The 15,476-nt window shown below is 39.0% G+C and overlaps 1 protein-coding gene across 1 annotated transcript in view; it reads left to right on the top strand.

Moving 5' to 3' along the window:
• ABCA13 (ATP binding cassette subfamily A member 13) overlaps positions 1-15,476 on the top strand; it is a 519,839-nt gene that overhangs the window by 100,879 nt on the left and 403,484 nt on the right. Inside the window, exons 9-10 of the mRNA XM_036739641.1 lie at positions 4,753-4,917; positions 7,329-7,516. Of these exons, the coding sequence (XP_036595536.1) occupies positions 4,753-4,917; positions 7,329-7,516 (353 nt within the window). The remainder of the gene's footprint in view (positions 1-4,752; positions 4,918-7,328; positions 7,517-15,476) is intronic.

The raw sequence follows: 15,476 nt of genomic DNA on the forward strand, positions 1-15,476 counted from the left end.
CCTCCCCCCATCCTTTTTCCCCTTACTTTCTTGTAGGACAAGATAGATTTCTATGCCCCATTGCCTGTATATCTTATTTCCCAGTTGCCTGCCAAAACAACTTTTTTTTTTGAGCATTTGCTTTTAAAACTTTGAGTTCTAAATTCTCTCCCCTCTTCCCTCCCCACTCACTCTCCCTAAGAAGGCAAGCAATTCAACATAGGCCACACATGTATCATTATGCAAAACATTCCTGTAAATAGTCATGTTGTGAAAGACTAACCATATTTTCCTCCAACCTATCCTGTCCCCCTTTATTCAGTTTTCTCCCTTGACCTTGTCCCTTTTCAAAACTGTTTGTTTTTGATTACTTCTTCCCCTATCTGCCCTCCCTTCTATCATCCCCCCTTTTTTATCCCCTTCCCCCTACTTTCATGTGGGGTAAGATACCCAATTGAGTGTGTATGTTATTCCCTCCTCAAGTCAATTCACTCATTCCCCCTCACCTGCCCCCATTCCCTTCCAATGAGATGCTTTTTCTTGGCACTTTTATGTGAGATAATTTACCCCATTCTATCTCTCCCTTTCTCCCTCTCTCAATATATTCCTCTCTCTTCCCTTAATTTTATTTTATTTTTTAGATATCCTCCCTTCATATTAAACTTACCCTGTGCTCTCTGTATCTATATATGTATGTTCTCTTCAACTACCCTAATACTAAGAAAGGTCTCATGAATTACACATATCATCTTTCCATGTAGGAATGTAAGCAAAACAGTTCCACTTTAGTAAGTCCCTTATGATTTCTCTTTCTTTACCTTTTCATGCTTCTCTTGATTCTTGTTTTTGAAAGTCAGATTTTCTCTTCAACTCTGGTTTTTTCACTGAGAAAACTTGAAAGTCCTCTATTTTATTGAAAATCCATATTTTGCCTTGGAGCATTATACTCAGTTTTGCTATGTAGGTGATTCTTGGTTTTGATCCTAGCTCCTTTGACCTCTGGAATATCATATTCTAAGCTCTTTGATCCCTTAATGTAGAAGCTGCTAGATCTTGTGTTATCCTGATTGTGTTTCCACATATTCAAATTGTTTCTTTCTGGCTGCTTGCAATATTTTATCCTTGACCTGGAAACTCTGGAATTTGGAGACAATATTTCTAGGAGTTTTCTTTTCGGGATCTCCTTCAAATGGTGAACAGTAGATTCTTTCAATTTCTATTTTACCCTCTGTTTCTAGACTATCAGGGCAGTTTTCCTTGATAATTTCTTGAAAGATGATGTCTATGCTCTTTTTTTTGATCATGACTTTCAGGTAGTCCAATAATTTTAAAATTATCCCTCCTGAATCTATTTTCCAGGTCAGTGGTTTTTCCAATGAGATATTTCCCATCGTCTTCCATTTTTTCATTCCTTTGGTTTTGTTTTACAATATCTTGATTTCTCATAAAGTCACTAGCTTCCATTTGCTCCAATCTAATTTTTTCTTCAGTGGTCTTTTGGACCTCCTTTTCCATTTGGCTAATTCTGCCTTTCAAGGCATTCTTCTCCTCATTAGCTTTTTGGAGCTCTTTTGCCATTTGAGTTAGTCTATTTTTAAGGTGTTATTTTCTTCAGCATTTTTTTGGGTCTCCTTTAGCAAGTCATTGACTTGTTTTTTTCATGGTTTTCTCACATCACTCTCATCTCTCTTCCCAGTTTTTCCTCTACTTCTCTTACTTGCTTTTCCAGATCCTTTCTGAGCTCTTCCATGGTCTGAGACCAATTCATATTTTTCTTGGAAGCTTTTGATGTAGGCTTTTTGATTTTGTTGACTTCTTCTGGCTGTATGTTTTGATCTTCTTTGTCACCAAAAAAAGATTCCAAAGTCTGAGTCTGAATCTGAGAGCATTTTTGCTGCCTGTTCATGTTCCCAGTCAACTACTTGACCCTTGAGCTTTTTGTCAGGGTATGACTGCTTGTAGAGTAGAGACTATTTGTCCCAAGCTTTAGGGGCCTTGTGCTGCTGTTTTCAGAGCTACTTCTACACAGCAAACTCTGCTACACCAGTGCTCCTCCTCCCCCAAGAACCGCCAGCCTGGACCGCGACCCAGATCCAAGCAGGCTCTTCACACCCGCTCTGATCTGCCCCTTAATTTCTCTCACATGGTGGGCCTGGGGCTGGAAACAACAGCAACTGCAGCTCTGGAATCAGCCCTACAGCTGCACCACCTCTGTGCCCCGGCACTAGGGCCGACTGAGCACTCCATTCACTCTGATCTAGCAGTTTTTCCACTAACCTTCTCTGTTGTCTTTGGTGTTTGTGGGTTGAGAAGTCTGGTAACTGCCACAGCTCAATGATTTGGGGCCCTACTGCCTGTTCCGCCTGGCTCTTGGTCTGGCTGGTCCTGGCGCGGCCCATGCTGGGCTGTGCTCCATTCCCAGCACTGTGTGATAGACCCTTCCCAGCTACCATTCAGGCTTTCCTGGGCTGGAACCTTGCTTTCCTCTGCTATTTCATGGTTTCTGCAGTTCTAGAATTTGTCCAGAGCCATTTTTTTTACAGGTGTTTGGAGGGACCTGGGGGAGAGCTTAAGCAAGTTCCTGCTTTCCAGCTGCCATCTTGGCTCCACCCAGCCACCTCCTGTTAAAGCCTTTTTTGTTATACTCTTCTCTGTGTATCTCTACACTATAGTCAGATAGGATAACTTTTGTTGTGCTTTGTCTCATCCTGCCCTTTTCCACCTCTGGACCTTTGTACAAGCCATCCATTCCCTGTGTGTGGAATGACATTCTTCATCCCTCACCTCTGTCTAGTAAAATTTCTCTCTGACATCGAGGCTCAGCATAGGGGCCACCTCTTACATGAAGTCTTCATTGATCCTCCCTCTGTACCCTGTCTTTCATGGAGGTGATTCCTCCCTTCTTGAAACTCTCATTAATTCTACTTCATTGCCTTCACATCATTCTGATTAATTACACGTCAGTCAAGCAGCACGCAGTCATCAAGTATATTTAATATTCCAGGCACTGTGCTAGGAGTGCTGGGGATACAAGGACAAAATTGAAACAGTCCCTGCCCTTAAGGAGCTTACATTATATCAAAGGAGACATTAAGTGTATGTGTGTGTGTACACACACACACACACACACACACACACATATGTATATACAAAGTAAACATTTAAGACTTCTCTGTTGGACATGTTAAGTTGGAGTTGCCTATGGGACATTCATTTAAAAATGTCTAGTAATGAGTTGCTGAGCCACATTTGCTGGGAATGAAACTCCCAGCAGAAACTAATGTTGAGTATATAAATTTGGGTTCCATTTGCATAAATATGATAATTTATACCTGTGGGAGCTGATAACATTATGAAATGAGAGAGTGTTCAGTAAGAAGAGAAGAAGACATATTCACAATGAACGATATATGATATGAGATCATCATCAAGCAAGGGAGAAAGAGAAGGAACTGATGGGTAGGAGAAAAATCAAGTGAGGGCAGTAACATGAAAACCCACATAAGTGATAATATTCAAGAGGAAAGGATATTAAACAGTGTCAAATGCTTCATAAAGGTTAAGAAGATGAAGATTGAGAATAGACCATCTGGTAGAAGTGATAGATGGCAATTAAGAGATCACTGGTTACTTTGGAGCAAGAAGTTTGAGTTGGGCGGTTATGTTGGAGAGGAATGAAGGGAGAGGAAGTGGAGGCACTCTTTTCTAGGAGATTGTCTGAGAAAAAAGAAAAGAGATATGGGATGATAGCTAGAGGAGATGGTAAGGGCTAGGAAAGGTTTTTTTAAGGATAGAAGAGAATTGGGAATTTCTAAAGGCAGTAGGAGAGGAACCAGTAGATAAAGGTTGAAGATTAGAGGGGATTACTTGGGGAGCAATCTGCTGGAGAAGACCAAGGGAGATGTGATTAATGGTATGTGGAGAAGGGTTGACCTTGCTAAGGAGAAGAACCATCTCTTCATCAGAGACAATAATTTAAAAATTTGTATCATAATTATAATAATTATTATTTTCATTCTGTATCCTTCCAATAAAGTTCCTTAAGGGCAGAGATGGTGACCTTTTTCAGCTTTGTGTTTTCTGGCTTAGGTCAATACATTGTAAAGTCATCTCTTAATATTTGTTGAAATGAGTTGAATTAAAGGTGAATGTAGAACTCTTTCCTTTAATCCGTGTAATAGAAGAAGTTGGTCAATCACAACAAAAACATAATCTTGTTATATGCAGGCTTAGAGAAGTCAAATTTTTTTGGTTCCCTTTTGGAAGGAAAAAGATTTGTTTGGTGGAGGTTTATTGATTCTCTTGGCTTCAAATCTACATTTGAACTCTTCAGACTGTGTTACTCTTTGATCTTGGCAAAACAGAGAAAGAAAATAATGCGTATGTGAGCTGACAGACTTTATTTTCCAAGGACAAAAATAGCAACAGAAATCAGTCTCTTCCTTTAGGCAAGGCATGGATGAGTATCTTGAATATCACCATCTTCATGTGCTTGCCCTTGTAAAACAGCTCTATCTTATTCCTTTTGGCATAATGAGAAAAATTGAAAGAGCATTTTCCTTTTGTTTTCTTGAAACAGCCATTTAAATAATTCACTACAATGTAAACAATCAGGAGGAATCAGTAAAATACCTGACCCCTGGTGCTTTTACCTTCACTAACCAGTTATTTGTAGAGTTTTGATTTTACACAAGTGAGGTGTTATTTATAAAACAGTGTCATTTAGAAGGGAAAAAAAGCTCCTCTTCTAAACATTTCTTGTGTCATTGCCAGATTCCCACAGACAGTTCACTGGAACAGTTTGTATGTTCAGCCTTGTCCAACACATCAGAAGCTGAAATTGAAAACAGCTATAATCATGGAAACTGTAACATCTGGTGGTCAGAAGTCAAAGACTATCTTGTCCACTCAGTCAGCTGGCTCCAAATCTACAAACAGGTATTATTTTACAGAGCAGGGTCATTCTTTCTGGATTATACTTTTTCCCTTTAGGTATGTTTCAAACATTAACTTTTTCAGTTGTTGTTTCTCAGTTGTCACTTTCAGAGATGCATGCTGGTGCATTGAATAGAGCATGGACTTAGAGTCAGGAAGACCTGAATTCAAACCTATCTTCAGATGCCTGCTACGTATGTGACTCTATAGAAGTCATTGAAACCTTTATTAACCTCAGTTTCCTCAACAGTAAACTGGAGATACTAATAGAAACTACCTTGAAGAGTTTGCTGGGAGGATCAAATAAGATATTTATAAAAAGCACTTCACAAAGTGCCTGGCATATAGTAGGCACTATATAAATGTTTATTCTCTTCCCTTCCCTTTCCCTTTGCTGGGGGATGTGGGAGGTTAAATATATTTCCTTGAGAAAGCATTGAAAATTTATAGATTTTGCTAAAGCAAGAGGTTTTTTTTTTGGTAAGACTAATGCATTTGCTTTTGGTTAAATACCAATATTATTTAACCCATTGTTAATTCACAATTCTATGAATTTCGTATACAGAAGACAGGGTGAAGATTTTCAATTTATACCCTAGATAGATTTAGTTTGCTAAGAGTGAACCACTGAGGTTTCATACCTTTTAAAGTATCATTATCTATTCAGTAGAACAAACCACAGGAACTCAATGTTGTGTTGCCCAGTTAATCCAAACTCATATTTAATTCTGCAGAAAGATCAGCAATTTTGTTGTACCAGTGAAAGTTGAAATCTCTATACAACTTAGTAGGTAGCTTACAAATTGTAATGGCCCCAATTCATGATCTGGTAGCAATCATTCTTATAATTAACCTCTATGAACTAAACTTGGCTAGTCTTTGAACTCCAGCTATTCAGGCTTTGTGGGTCATGCTTGAATTCCATGGATTTATCCTTTCAGAACATAGCATCCCTATCATGCCATGGGGAAGCATAGTGGTAGGTCTTGGGCTGAAGGGTTTCGTGTTTACATGGACAATATTTAAAATAATTCAATGCACATTTTAGAAGCAGCATGATGCAGTAGATGGACACTTGGCTTTAAGTCCAGTCTATACACCTACTGACTCTGTAACCATGGACAAATCTCTTAAGTTTTAAGTGCCCCAGGCAACTCTAAGACTAAGTTGCAGAGCAGGTGTTAAGTTGTGTTGGCAGTTAAAGATTGCTCATGGAAAGTTCCTGATACCAAAGAAATCACTAGTTTGGTTCAAAAAATTCTCATCATGCATTTCCCCTCCAGATGCCCAAGATGAAACACATAGTATGTCCTCAATAAAAAATTGTTGATGCTATTTTACATATGCTAAAATCTAAGCATATAGAGAAATATATCTATATATGATAGATGAGCCTAGCTTCATACTTTATCTAACATGTACTTATGATGTTAATGGGAATGGGAAGATCTTTCCCATCCATTGATAAGCCTATGTGACCTACTTTGAGCCTGAGTGAACATGGAAGCCTGAGTCACATGAACCAGAGTCACATGCAGCCTGTAGTGGGAGGAGCTTGCCGAAGAAGAAGCTGAGAGAGAGTGAGGCAGAGCTGGGAAAGAGAGCAGGCAGAGAGAGGCTGAACAGCTAGCATGAGTGAAAGATGGGCATTTTGCCTAAGGGAGCATATTTGTGGGGAAGACTGACAGAGGGAAGGCTTGGGGATGGCAGTCCTCCCTGCATTGGTAATGTATGTAGACTTCTTTGTTACTATGGTGGATTTGGCTTTCTGGTGTTTGAATAAATGTCTTGGTTTCATTCTTGAGGAAGAGAGTGTGTAATATTTTGCAGTTCAAACCTGGAAATATGCCTGCATATTCATAGCAGTTGCTATGTGTATCACATTGGTGATATAGTACTATATAATGAGATTTTATAAAACTGTTTGAAGGAAGGGACTATTTTTGCTTTTCTTTGTATCCCTCAGTCTTTAGCATTATGCCTATTACTGAGTAAGCATTTAACAAATAATTGTTGACTAACTAAATAATAATAATAACTGATATTCATATGACACTAAAGTTTTCTTTATGAATGTTATCTCACTTGATCATCACAATAATCCTGTGAGGTAAGTACTACAGATATTTTTATCCTCCTTTTATAGATGATAAGACTGAGGCTAAGATGAAGTAAAGTGACTTGCCCAGGGTATTCTGACCAATAAATGTCAGAAATTGGCTTTGAAACCAGGTGTTTTTGACTCCAAGTCTGGCATGCCATTCACTCTACCTTGTTGCCTCTCAAAGTTAATTTTTCTACGAACTTAGAACCTCTTGTCATTACCACTGAGTTCGCCAAAAGACCAAAGAAGCTCAAATAACATAGACAAATCTCATTTTAAACAAGTGTGATTTTTTTTTTTAAATTTTCAGGTGATTCATCAATGGCTAAATGGTAGTGTGGTCCAGAAGATTCTTACTGGAGTGGAACAAAGTCTAGTGGCTTTCAGAGATCAATACCCTGAAGACAGTGAGTCATGGAAAGTGGCATCAGTCCTGCACACCATGATCCACCTCCTGGATGACAGTTTGGGACCAAACTACCTACAGTCTCCTAAGATGTAAAGCAAATTTGCCATGTTTCATAAATGAGTATAGACTAGATGACATTTGATTTGACATGATAATCCCATTAGAAATGGGTACTGGGCAATACAGCTACACATTTAGCTCTGTTACACTGTCCCTCACACTTCCAGGTCCCAGGCTTATATCAAGAGCCATTGTTGGTATTTGTAATTGAGTATTGTTTATTTTGATTCTCAGAATAATTCAATAGAAATTATGCTTGTGCGGGAGCTAATAGCAACATCACTGTTTAGCTCAAGGTATCACTATCAGGATGTTTTAAATGTTCAGTTCGGTTGCCATCATTTTTTGTTCTTATTTCAGTATGTCTAGGAGCTGTGATTTCATCAGCATGAGTACTCCCTCCTTTGATTGTAACCCTTGGTAATAGATCACTGTTGAGATGGCAAAAAAATGTCACCTTGCAGCCAGCCTATTGGTACTTCCCATGGGTGTCATTTAGTTTTACCCACACTTGGCCCAAAGTCCCTTTTACAGCATCTTCGGCAAGTAGTTACCTGGACTTCACTTCAAGGACTCAAATGAGTTGTCATTTATCACGAACAGATGCAGCCTATTTCATTTTTGTATAGCTTTAGTAAGTAGGAGGCCCTTCATTACACAAATACTACATTTGTCAATACTGCATGTCAAACTTGCATTCATTGCTCTTAGTTCTGCCCTCTGGAGCCAGAGAGAATAAATCTAGTTCTTCCTCCATGAAAGCCCTTTAAAGACTTGAATAGAGTTATTATATACCCCACTGTCTTCTCCTTACTAGGCTATATCAAGTACGTTCAGTGGCTCTTCATGTGGTGTGGTGAACCATTCTCAGACAGCTAACATTTATTAAATGCTTGTTATGTTCCAGGCCCTGGGGTTACAAGAAAAAGCAAAAGCAGGGTCTTTGCCCTCAAGGATCTCAAATTCTAATGGGGGAGGAGATATACAAACAACTATGTAATAAAAGATACACACAGTATTAATGGGAGGTAATCTCAGAAGGAATGCACTAGCAATGAAGGAGAGCAAGAAACCCCTCAGCAGGAGGTGGAATTTGAGCTGAGTCTTGAAGGAAACTAAGAAAGAAGGAGGCAAAGATGAGGAGGAAGAAAATTCCAGGAATGGGGGAACCAATGAAAAAGCATTACATTGGGAAGTAAAGTGTCATGTATAAAGAACAACAAGAAGGCTAGCATTGCTGTATCCCAGAGTATATGGAGAGCAATAAAGTATAATGGGACTGGAAAGGTAAAACAGGGTTGTTTTGGCCAATATGGGTGAACATTATAGATGGCTTTCTCAGAGTTCAGTCATGAAAGAGAGGAAAGATACAGGATTATTGCTGGAAGGGATAGTTGGATCAAGTGAGGATTTTTTTTTTAAAGATGGGGGAAATGTAGATATGTTTGTAGGAAGCAGAGAAGTAGCCAGTAGATAGGGAGAGAGGAGTGATTAATAAGAACAGAGATAATAGAAGGAAGAGTCTGCTGGTGAAGCTAGAATGGAATGGGATCAACAAGGAGCAAGGGCACCTTTTGTGAGAAAAGAGTGAAGGGGTAGATAGTGGAACATGTTTGAATCATGTGAGATGAGGAGGAGGAGGAGGAGGAGAGAAAAGGGAGATTTTTGGCAAATGACCTCAAGTTTTTCCAGTGAATACATGGTCCTAAACTGAGAGGACAGTGGAAGGAGGTCTTATGGCAGGCTTTAGGAGGGATGAAAAAGTTTGGTATAGCTGCTATGGTGAGTAGGAGAATGAATCAATTAGGTGAAATTTGGAAGTATTGTCTTGTTTCGGAGAGGACCTAGATGGGATTATGGAATATCAATTTGTAATGATTCTTCAGCACAGTTTTTTGATTTCCTCCAGCTCCTTTCATTAGCAGAAGCATACAGATGATAAGGCATCAAATGGTGGTAATAATCTAAGGTTGGGGCTTGGCAAAGCATTATTGGTAATAGGATAAGGGAGTAAAGGATTGAGTGCAGAAAACAGTGTAAGGTGGAATGATTTATCGAGGAGTGAAGATATGGAAGAAAAGATATCATATCTTGTCAAAGGTAATGGCCTGGGAATGAATTCAGTAGAAGATAGATTACTGGTCATTGGGAGGATGAGGAATGGAGTTGAGGTCCTAATGCAGAGGGAAAGATGGAATGATATAGAAATTATGGTTAAATAAAGACATTTCAAAGCTCATGATATGGAAGTGGAACACTTGTAAGTAATGTCATGATCAAAGATATGGTCATTTCTGTCTGGTTGAAGTAGTGTGGGAGGGTAAGTCATAAGAATTGAGCAGATTAAAGAACTGAGAAAGTAGGGTATTTGAAGGAGTATCAATATGCATGTTTCTAGTTGAGTGCCCCAAATTCCTGCCCTAATATTTTTATTAATGATTTTGATGAGGACATGAGTAGCAGGCATATTAAACATGTGGATGGCATGGAACAGGTGGGATGAATGATAAAATCAGGATTCAGAAAATTCTTGACAAATGAGAATGTTGGGCTGAATCTAATATTAAAATTCAATAGATGTTTATCTATGGTTCTATATGTGAGTTATATAAAACACAAATATGGTAAGCCAAGGTTGCACAGCAGTTACTATGAAAATAACAAGAGATATAAATTTATAGAGGTTTTAGTGAACTGCATGTTCACGGTAAATCAACAATATAGTTTGGTAGTCAAACAAAGATGAGAGCTTAGGTTTCATTAATAGAAATATAGAATCCTGAACAAGAGGATTGTACTGTTTTTCTGGTCACATCTGAATGGCACACTCAATTCTGGGTGCCCCATTTTATTTATTTTTTCATACAAAACATATTTCCATATTAGCCACATTGCAAAAGGAAACAAACAAAAACCCAAGAAAAATAAAGTTAAAAAATATGCTTTGATTTGCACTCAGAATTCATCAGTTCTCTCTCTAGAGGTGGATAGCATTTTTCATCACGATTCCTTTGGAATTGTCTTGGGTCATTGTCTTGTTCAGAACAACTAAGTCTTTCATGGTTGATCATCCTCACAATACTGCTGTTACTGTGTACAATGTTCTCCTAGTTCTCCCTTTGCTTTGCATAAGTTAATGTAAGACTTCCCAGCTTTTCCTGAAACCATCCTACTCCTCATTTCTTTTAAACAATAGTATTTCATTGGAATCATATACCACAACTTGTTCAGCCATTCCTCAGTTGATGAGCATTCCCTTGATTCCCAATTCTTTGCCACCAAAAGAGAGCTGCTATAAATATTTTTGTACAAATAGGTCTTTTCCCTCTTTCTTTGATCTCGCTGGAATGCAGACCTAGTGGTGGTATTGCTGGGTCAAAGGGTATGCACAGTTTTATACCCTTTAAGCATAGTTTCAAACTGTTCTCCAGAATTTTTAGATCAGTTCATAACTCCAACAGTGCCTTATTTTCCCAATTTTCCCACATTGCTTCCAGCGTTCATTATTTTCTTTTTCTATCATGTTAGCCTGATAGATTCTGTTGCGTTAGCCTGATAGGTGAGATAGTATATTAGACTTTTAAAAAATTTGCATTTCTCTTATCAGTAATGATTTAGAGCATTTTATGTTACTATTGATAGCTTTGATTTCTTCTGAACACTGCTTGTTCATATCTTTTAATGGCTCTTATTTTTGTAAATTTGCACAATTTCCTATAAATTTGAAAGAAGAAGCTTTTATCAGAGAAACATAAATGCTCCCCTCCCAGTTTTCTGTTTGCCTTCTAATTTTGGTTGCATTAGTTTTGTTTGTTCAAAAGCCTTTTAATTTCATGTAACCAAAATTATCTGTTTTACTTCCTGTGATCCTCTCCATTTCTTGTTTGGTCTCAAATTCTTCCCTTATTCATAAATCTGACAGATATATTTTTCCAGGCTCCCCTAATTTACTTATGACATCACTCTTTATGTCTAGCTCATTTATCCATTTTAACAATATGTTGGTATATGGTATGAGATATTGGTCTGTACCTAAGTTTTTGCCAAACTGCTTTCAAGTTTTCCCAGCATTTTTTGTCAAATTTTGAGTTCTTATCCTCAAAGCTTGGCTCTTTGGGTTTATCATCACTAGATTACTATGGTCATTTACTACCGTATATTGTGTACCTAATCTAATCTGCTGATCCAGTAATCTATTTTTCAGCCAGCACCAGATTGTTTTGAAGACTACTGCTTTGTAATATAGTTTGAATCTGGAACTGCTGGACTTCATTCTTGCACTTTTTTTCATCGATTCCTTTGATATTCTTGACCTTTTGTCCTTCTAAATGAATTTTATTATTTTTTCTAGCTCTATAAAATAATTCTTTGGTAGTTTGATCGGTATGATGGCACTGAATAGCTAAATTAATTTAGGTAGAATTCTCATTTTTATGATATTAGCTCAGCCTACCCATGAGCAATTAATATTTCTGTAATTGTTTAGATCTGTCTTTGTGTAAAATGTGTTTGGTAATTGTGTTTGTATTGTTCCTGGGTTTGTCCTGGCAGGTAAAGACTCCCAAGTATTTTCTATTGTCTGCAGGTATCTTAAATGGAATTTCTCTTTTTATCTCTACCTGCTGGGTTTTGTTGGCGGTGGGCATCCCATTTTAGAAATATCTCTGACAAGCAGCAGCATGTCCGTAGGAAAGTGACCAGGGCAGTGAAGAGAACTGGAGCCAGGCCAAAAACAAGGCCTCTTGGAATAACCACATGAAGGAGAAAACTTGGGGTGATCTGACATCTATATTCAGATATTTGAAGGTTTGTCATGTGGAACAGGAATTAGGCTTACTTTGCTTGGCACTAGAGGGCAGAACTAGGAGCAATGGGTGGGGAATGTATAGGAATTTCATCTTGATACAGGAAAAATTTTTCCTAATAATTGGCACTATTTCAAAGTAAAATGACTACCTTAGGAAGTTTCAAAACCTCTTTAGGTGGAACTTTTCATTGAAAAGCTGGATGAGTAAATATTAGGGATGTTGTAAAGAGAATTCTTGCTATAGGAATTTGTAGTAGGGTTTGACTACATGATCTTTGTGTAACCTTTCACCTGAGAGATTCAGTATTTATCCCGAGACAGGATAGGTTTCTGGGAACTTGCTGATTTTATGCTTTGCTCTTAACCTCTCCTGAGCTGGTAGTGGTAATAAATAAATTGATCTGTACCAGGTAGCTCTGTTTTCTTCAGCAAATTCAATACAGCAATTTTCCATTTTTGCCACTTATTTTTGCAGGAGGTTTCCAGTTGTGTTTTAATAAGAAGTGATTTCATTTCTTGATTTTAATTAAAGGAATATGGGATCCACAAAGGGCACCTAAAGTAATACCAATTTATTTCATTAAACAGCCAACAAGCATTTATAAAGGGTTTACTACATTCCAGACTAATCTTTGCTCTGAAGGAGCTCCTTTCCTAATAGGAGAAAAAACATGCAAACATATTTATGGTGTAAGCAACATATTTATGGTGTAAATTGTTGGAAGTTCATGAAAGTGAGCAAAGCTTATTACAGAAGTTTGGATTTTAGCTGAGCCTTGAAGGAAGGCAGGAAAGTCGGGAGTTGGAGGTAAGGAAGGAGAACATTCTAGGCAGGGGTGACAGCCAACAAAAAGGTACAATCAGGAGATAGAGTAGTATCTTGCTTGATTAATGGCATAGAAATGTCTGTGTGGGGGGGGCGGAGCCAAGATGGCGGCTGGTAAGCAGAGAATAATGTGAGCTCCCTACGGAGACCCTCCAAAAACTTATAAAAAATGGCTCTGAACCAATTATAGAACGGCTGAACCCACAAAACAGCAGAGGGAAGCAGGGCTCCAGCCCAGGACAGCCTGGATGGTCTCTGGGTGAGGTCTGTCCCGCACGGAGCTGGGAGCTGGGAACGGAGTGGAGCGGAGCCCAGCTTGAGCGGCGTGGACCATCCAGACCCAGAAGCCGGGCGGAGGGGGCCCTAGCGCCCTGATTCAGTGGGCTGCGGCAGTTATGAGACTTCTCAACCCACAAACACCAAAGACTGTGGAGAAGGTTAGTGGGAAAAGCTGCGGGAGTAGAAGGAGTTCGTGGTTCGGCTTCCAGCCCCTGGGGCAGCGGAGGTGGGGCAGCTACAGCTGTTGTTACTTCCGGCTCCAGGCCCACCTGGTGGGAGGAATTAAGTGGCGGATCAGAGCAGGGGTGCACAGCCTGCCGAAGATCTGAGCCCAGTTCGGGTTGGGGGCTGGGGAAGGAGCAGTGCTGGGGTGGCAGAGCTGGCACCTCCCCCCCAAACGTGGAACATAGAACTCTGTAATCTACAAGCAGTCGTACCCCACTAAAAAACTCAAGGGTCAAGTTAGTTGGCTGGGAATATGGCCAGGCAGCGAAAACGCACCGAGATTCAGTCTCAGACTTTGCATTCTTTCTTTGCTGACAAAGAAGACCAAAATATACAGACAGAAGAAATTAATAAAGTCAAAGAGCCTACAACAGAAACCTCCAAGAAAAACAGGAACTGGTCCCAGGCCATGGAAGAGCTCAAAAAAGAGTTGGAAAAGCAAGTTAGAGAAGTAGAGGAAAAATTGGGAAGAGAAATGAGAAGGATGCAAGAAAACCATGAAAAACAAGTCAATGACTTGCTAAAGGAGACCCAAAAAAATACTGAAAAACATGCTGAAGAAAACAACACCTTAAAAAACAGACTAACTCAAATGGCAAAAGAGCTCCAAAAAGCCAATGAGGAGAAGAATGCCTTGAAAGGCAGAATTAGCCAAATGGAAAAGGAGGTCCAAAAGACCACTGAAGAAAATACTACTTTAAAAATTAGAATGGAGCAAGTGGAAGCTAGTGACTTGATGAGAAATCAGGATATTATAAAACAGAAACAAAGGAATGAAAAAATGGAAGACAATGTGAAATATCTCCTTGGAAAAACCACTGACCTGGGAAATAGATCCAGGAGAGATAATTTAAAAATTATTGGACTACCTGAAAGCCATGATCAAAAAAAGAGCCTAGATACCATCTTTCAAGAAATTATCAAGGAGAACTGCCCTGATATTCTAGAGCCACAGGGCAAAATAGAAATTGAAAGAATCCATCGATCACCTCCTCAAATAGATCCCAAAAAGAAATCTCCTAGGAATATTGTCACCAAATTCCAGAGCTCCCAGATCAAGGAGAAAATATTGCAAGCAGCCAGAAAGAAACAATTTGAGTATTGTGGAAACCCAATCAGAATAACCCAAGATCTGGCAGCTTCTACATTAAGAGATCGAAGGGCTTGGAATGCGATATTCCGGAGGTCAATGGAGCTAGGATTAAAACCTAGAATCACCTACCCAGCAAAACTGAGTATCATGTTCCAAGGCAAAATATGGATTTTCAATAAAATAGAGGACTTTCAAGCTTTCTCAGTGAAAAGACCAGAACTGAATAGAAAATTTGACTTTCAAACACAAGAATCAAGAGAAGCATGAAAAGGTAATCAAGAAACAGAAATTGCAAGGGACTTACTAAAGTTGAACTGTTTTGTTCACATTCCTACATGGAAAGATGATGTGTATGATTCATGAGACCTCAGTATTAGAGTAGTTGAAGGGAATATGCATATATGTATGTGTTTATGTATATATATAAGTGAATGTGTATGTATGTATGTATCTATGTGCGCTTTTATGTATGTATATACATATATATATGTAAAAGAGAGAGAACAGACACAGGGTGAGTTGAAGATGAAGGGAAGACATGTAAAAGAAATAAAATGAAATTAAGGGATGAGAGAGCAACATACTGAGAGAGGGAGATAGGGAGAGATAGAATGGGGTGGATTATCTTGCATAAAGGTGGCAAGAGGAAGCAGTTCTGTGGGAGGAGGGGAGAGGGCAGGTGAGGGCAGAATGAGTGAATCTTGCTCTCATCAGATTCGGCCTGAGGAGGGAATACTATACATACTCAGTTGGGTATCT

The sequence above is a fragment of the Trichosurus vulpecula genome, chromosome 9, assembly GCF_011100635.1.
Source record: "Trichosurus vulpecula isolate mTriVul1 chromosome 9, mTriVul1.pri, whole genome shotgun sequence".
In the NCBI taxonomy this organism is placed as follows: Eukaryota; Metazoa; Chordata; class Mammalia; order Diprotodontia; family Phalangeridae; genus Trichosurus; species Trichosurus vulpecula.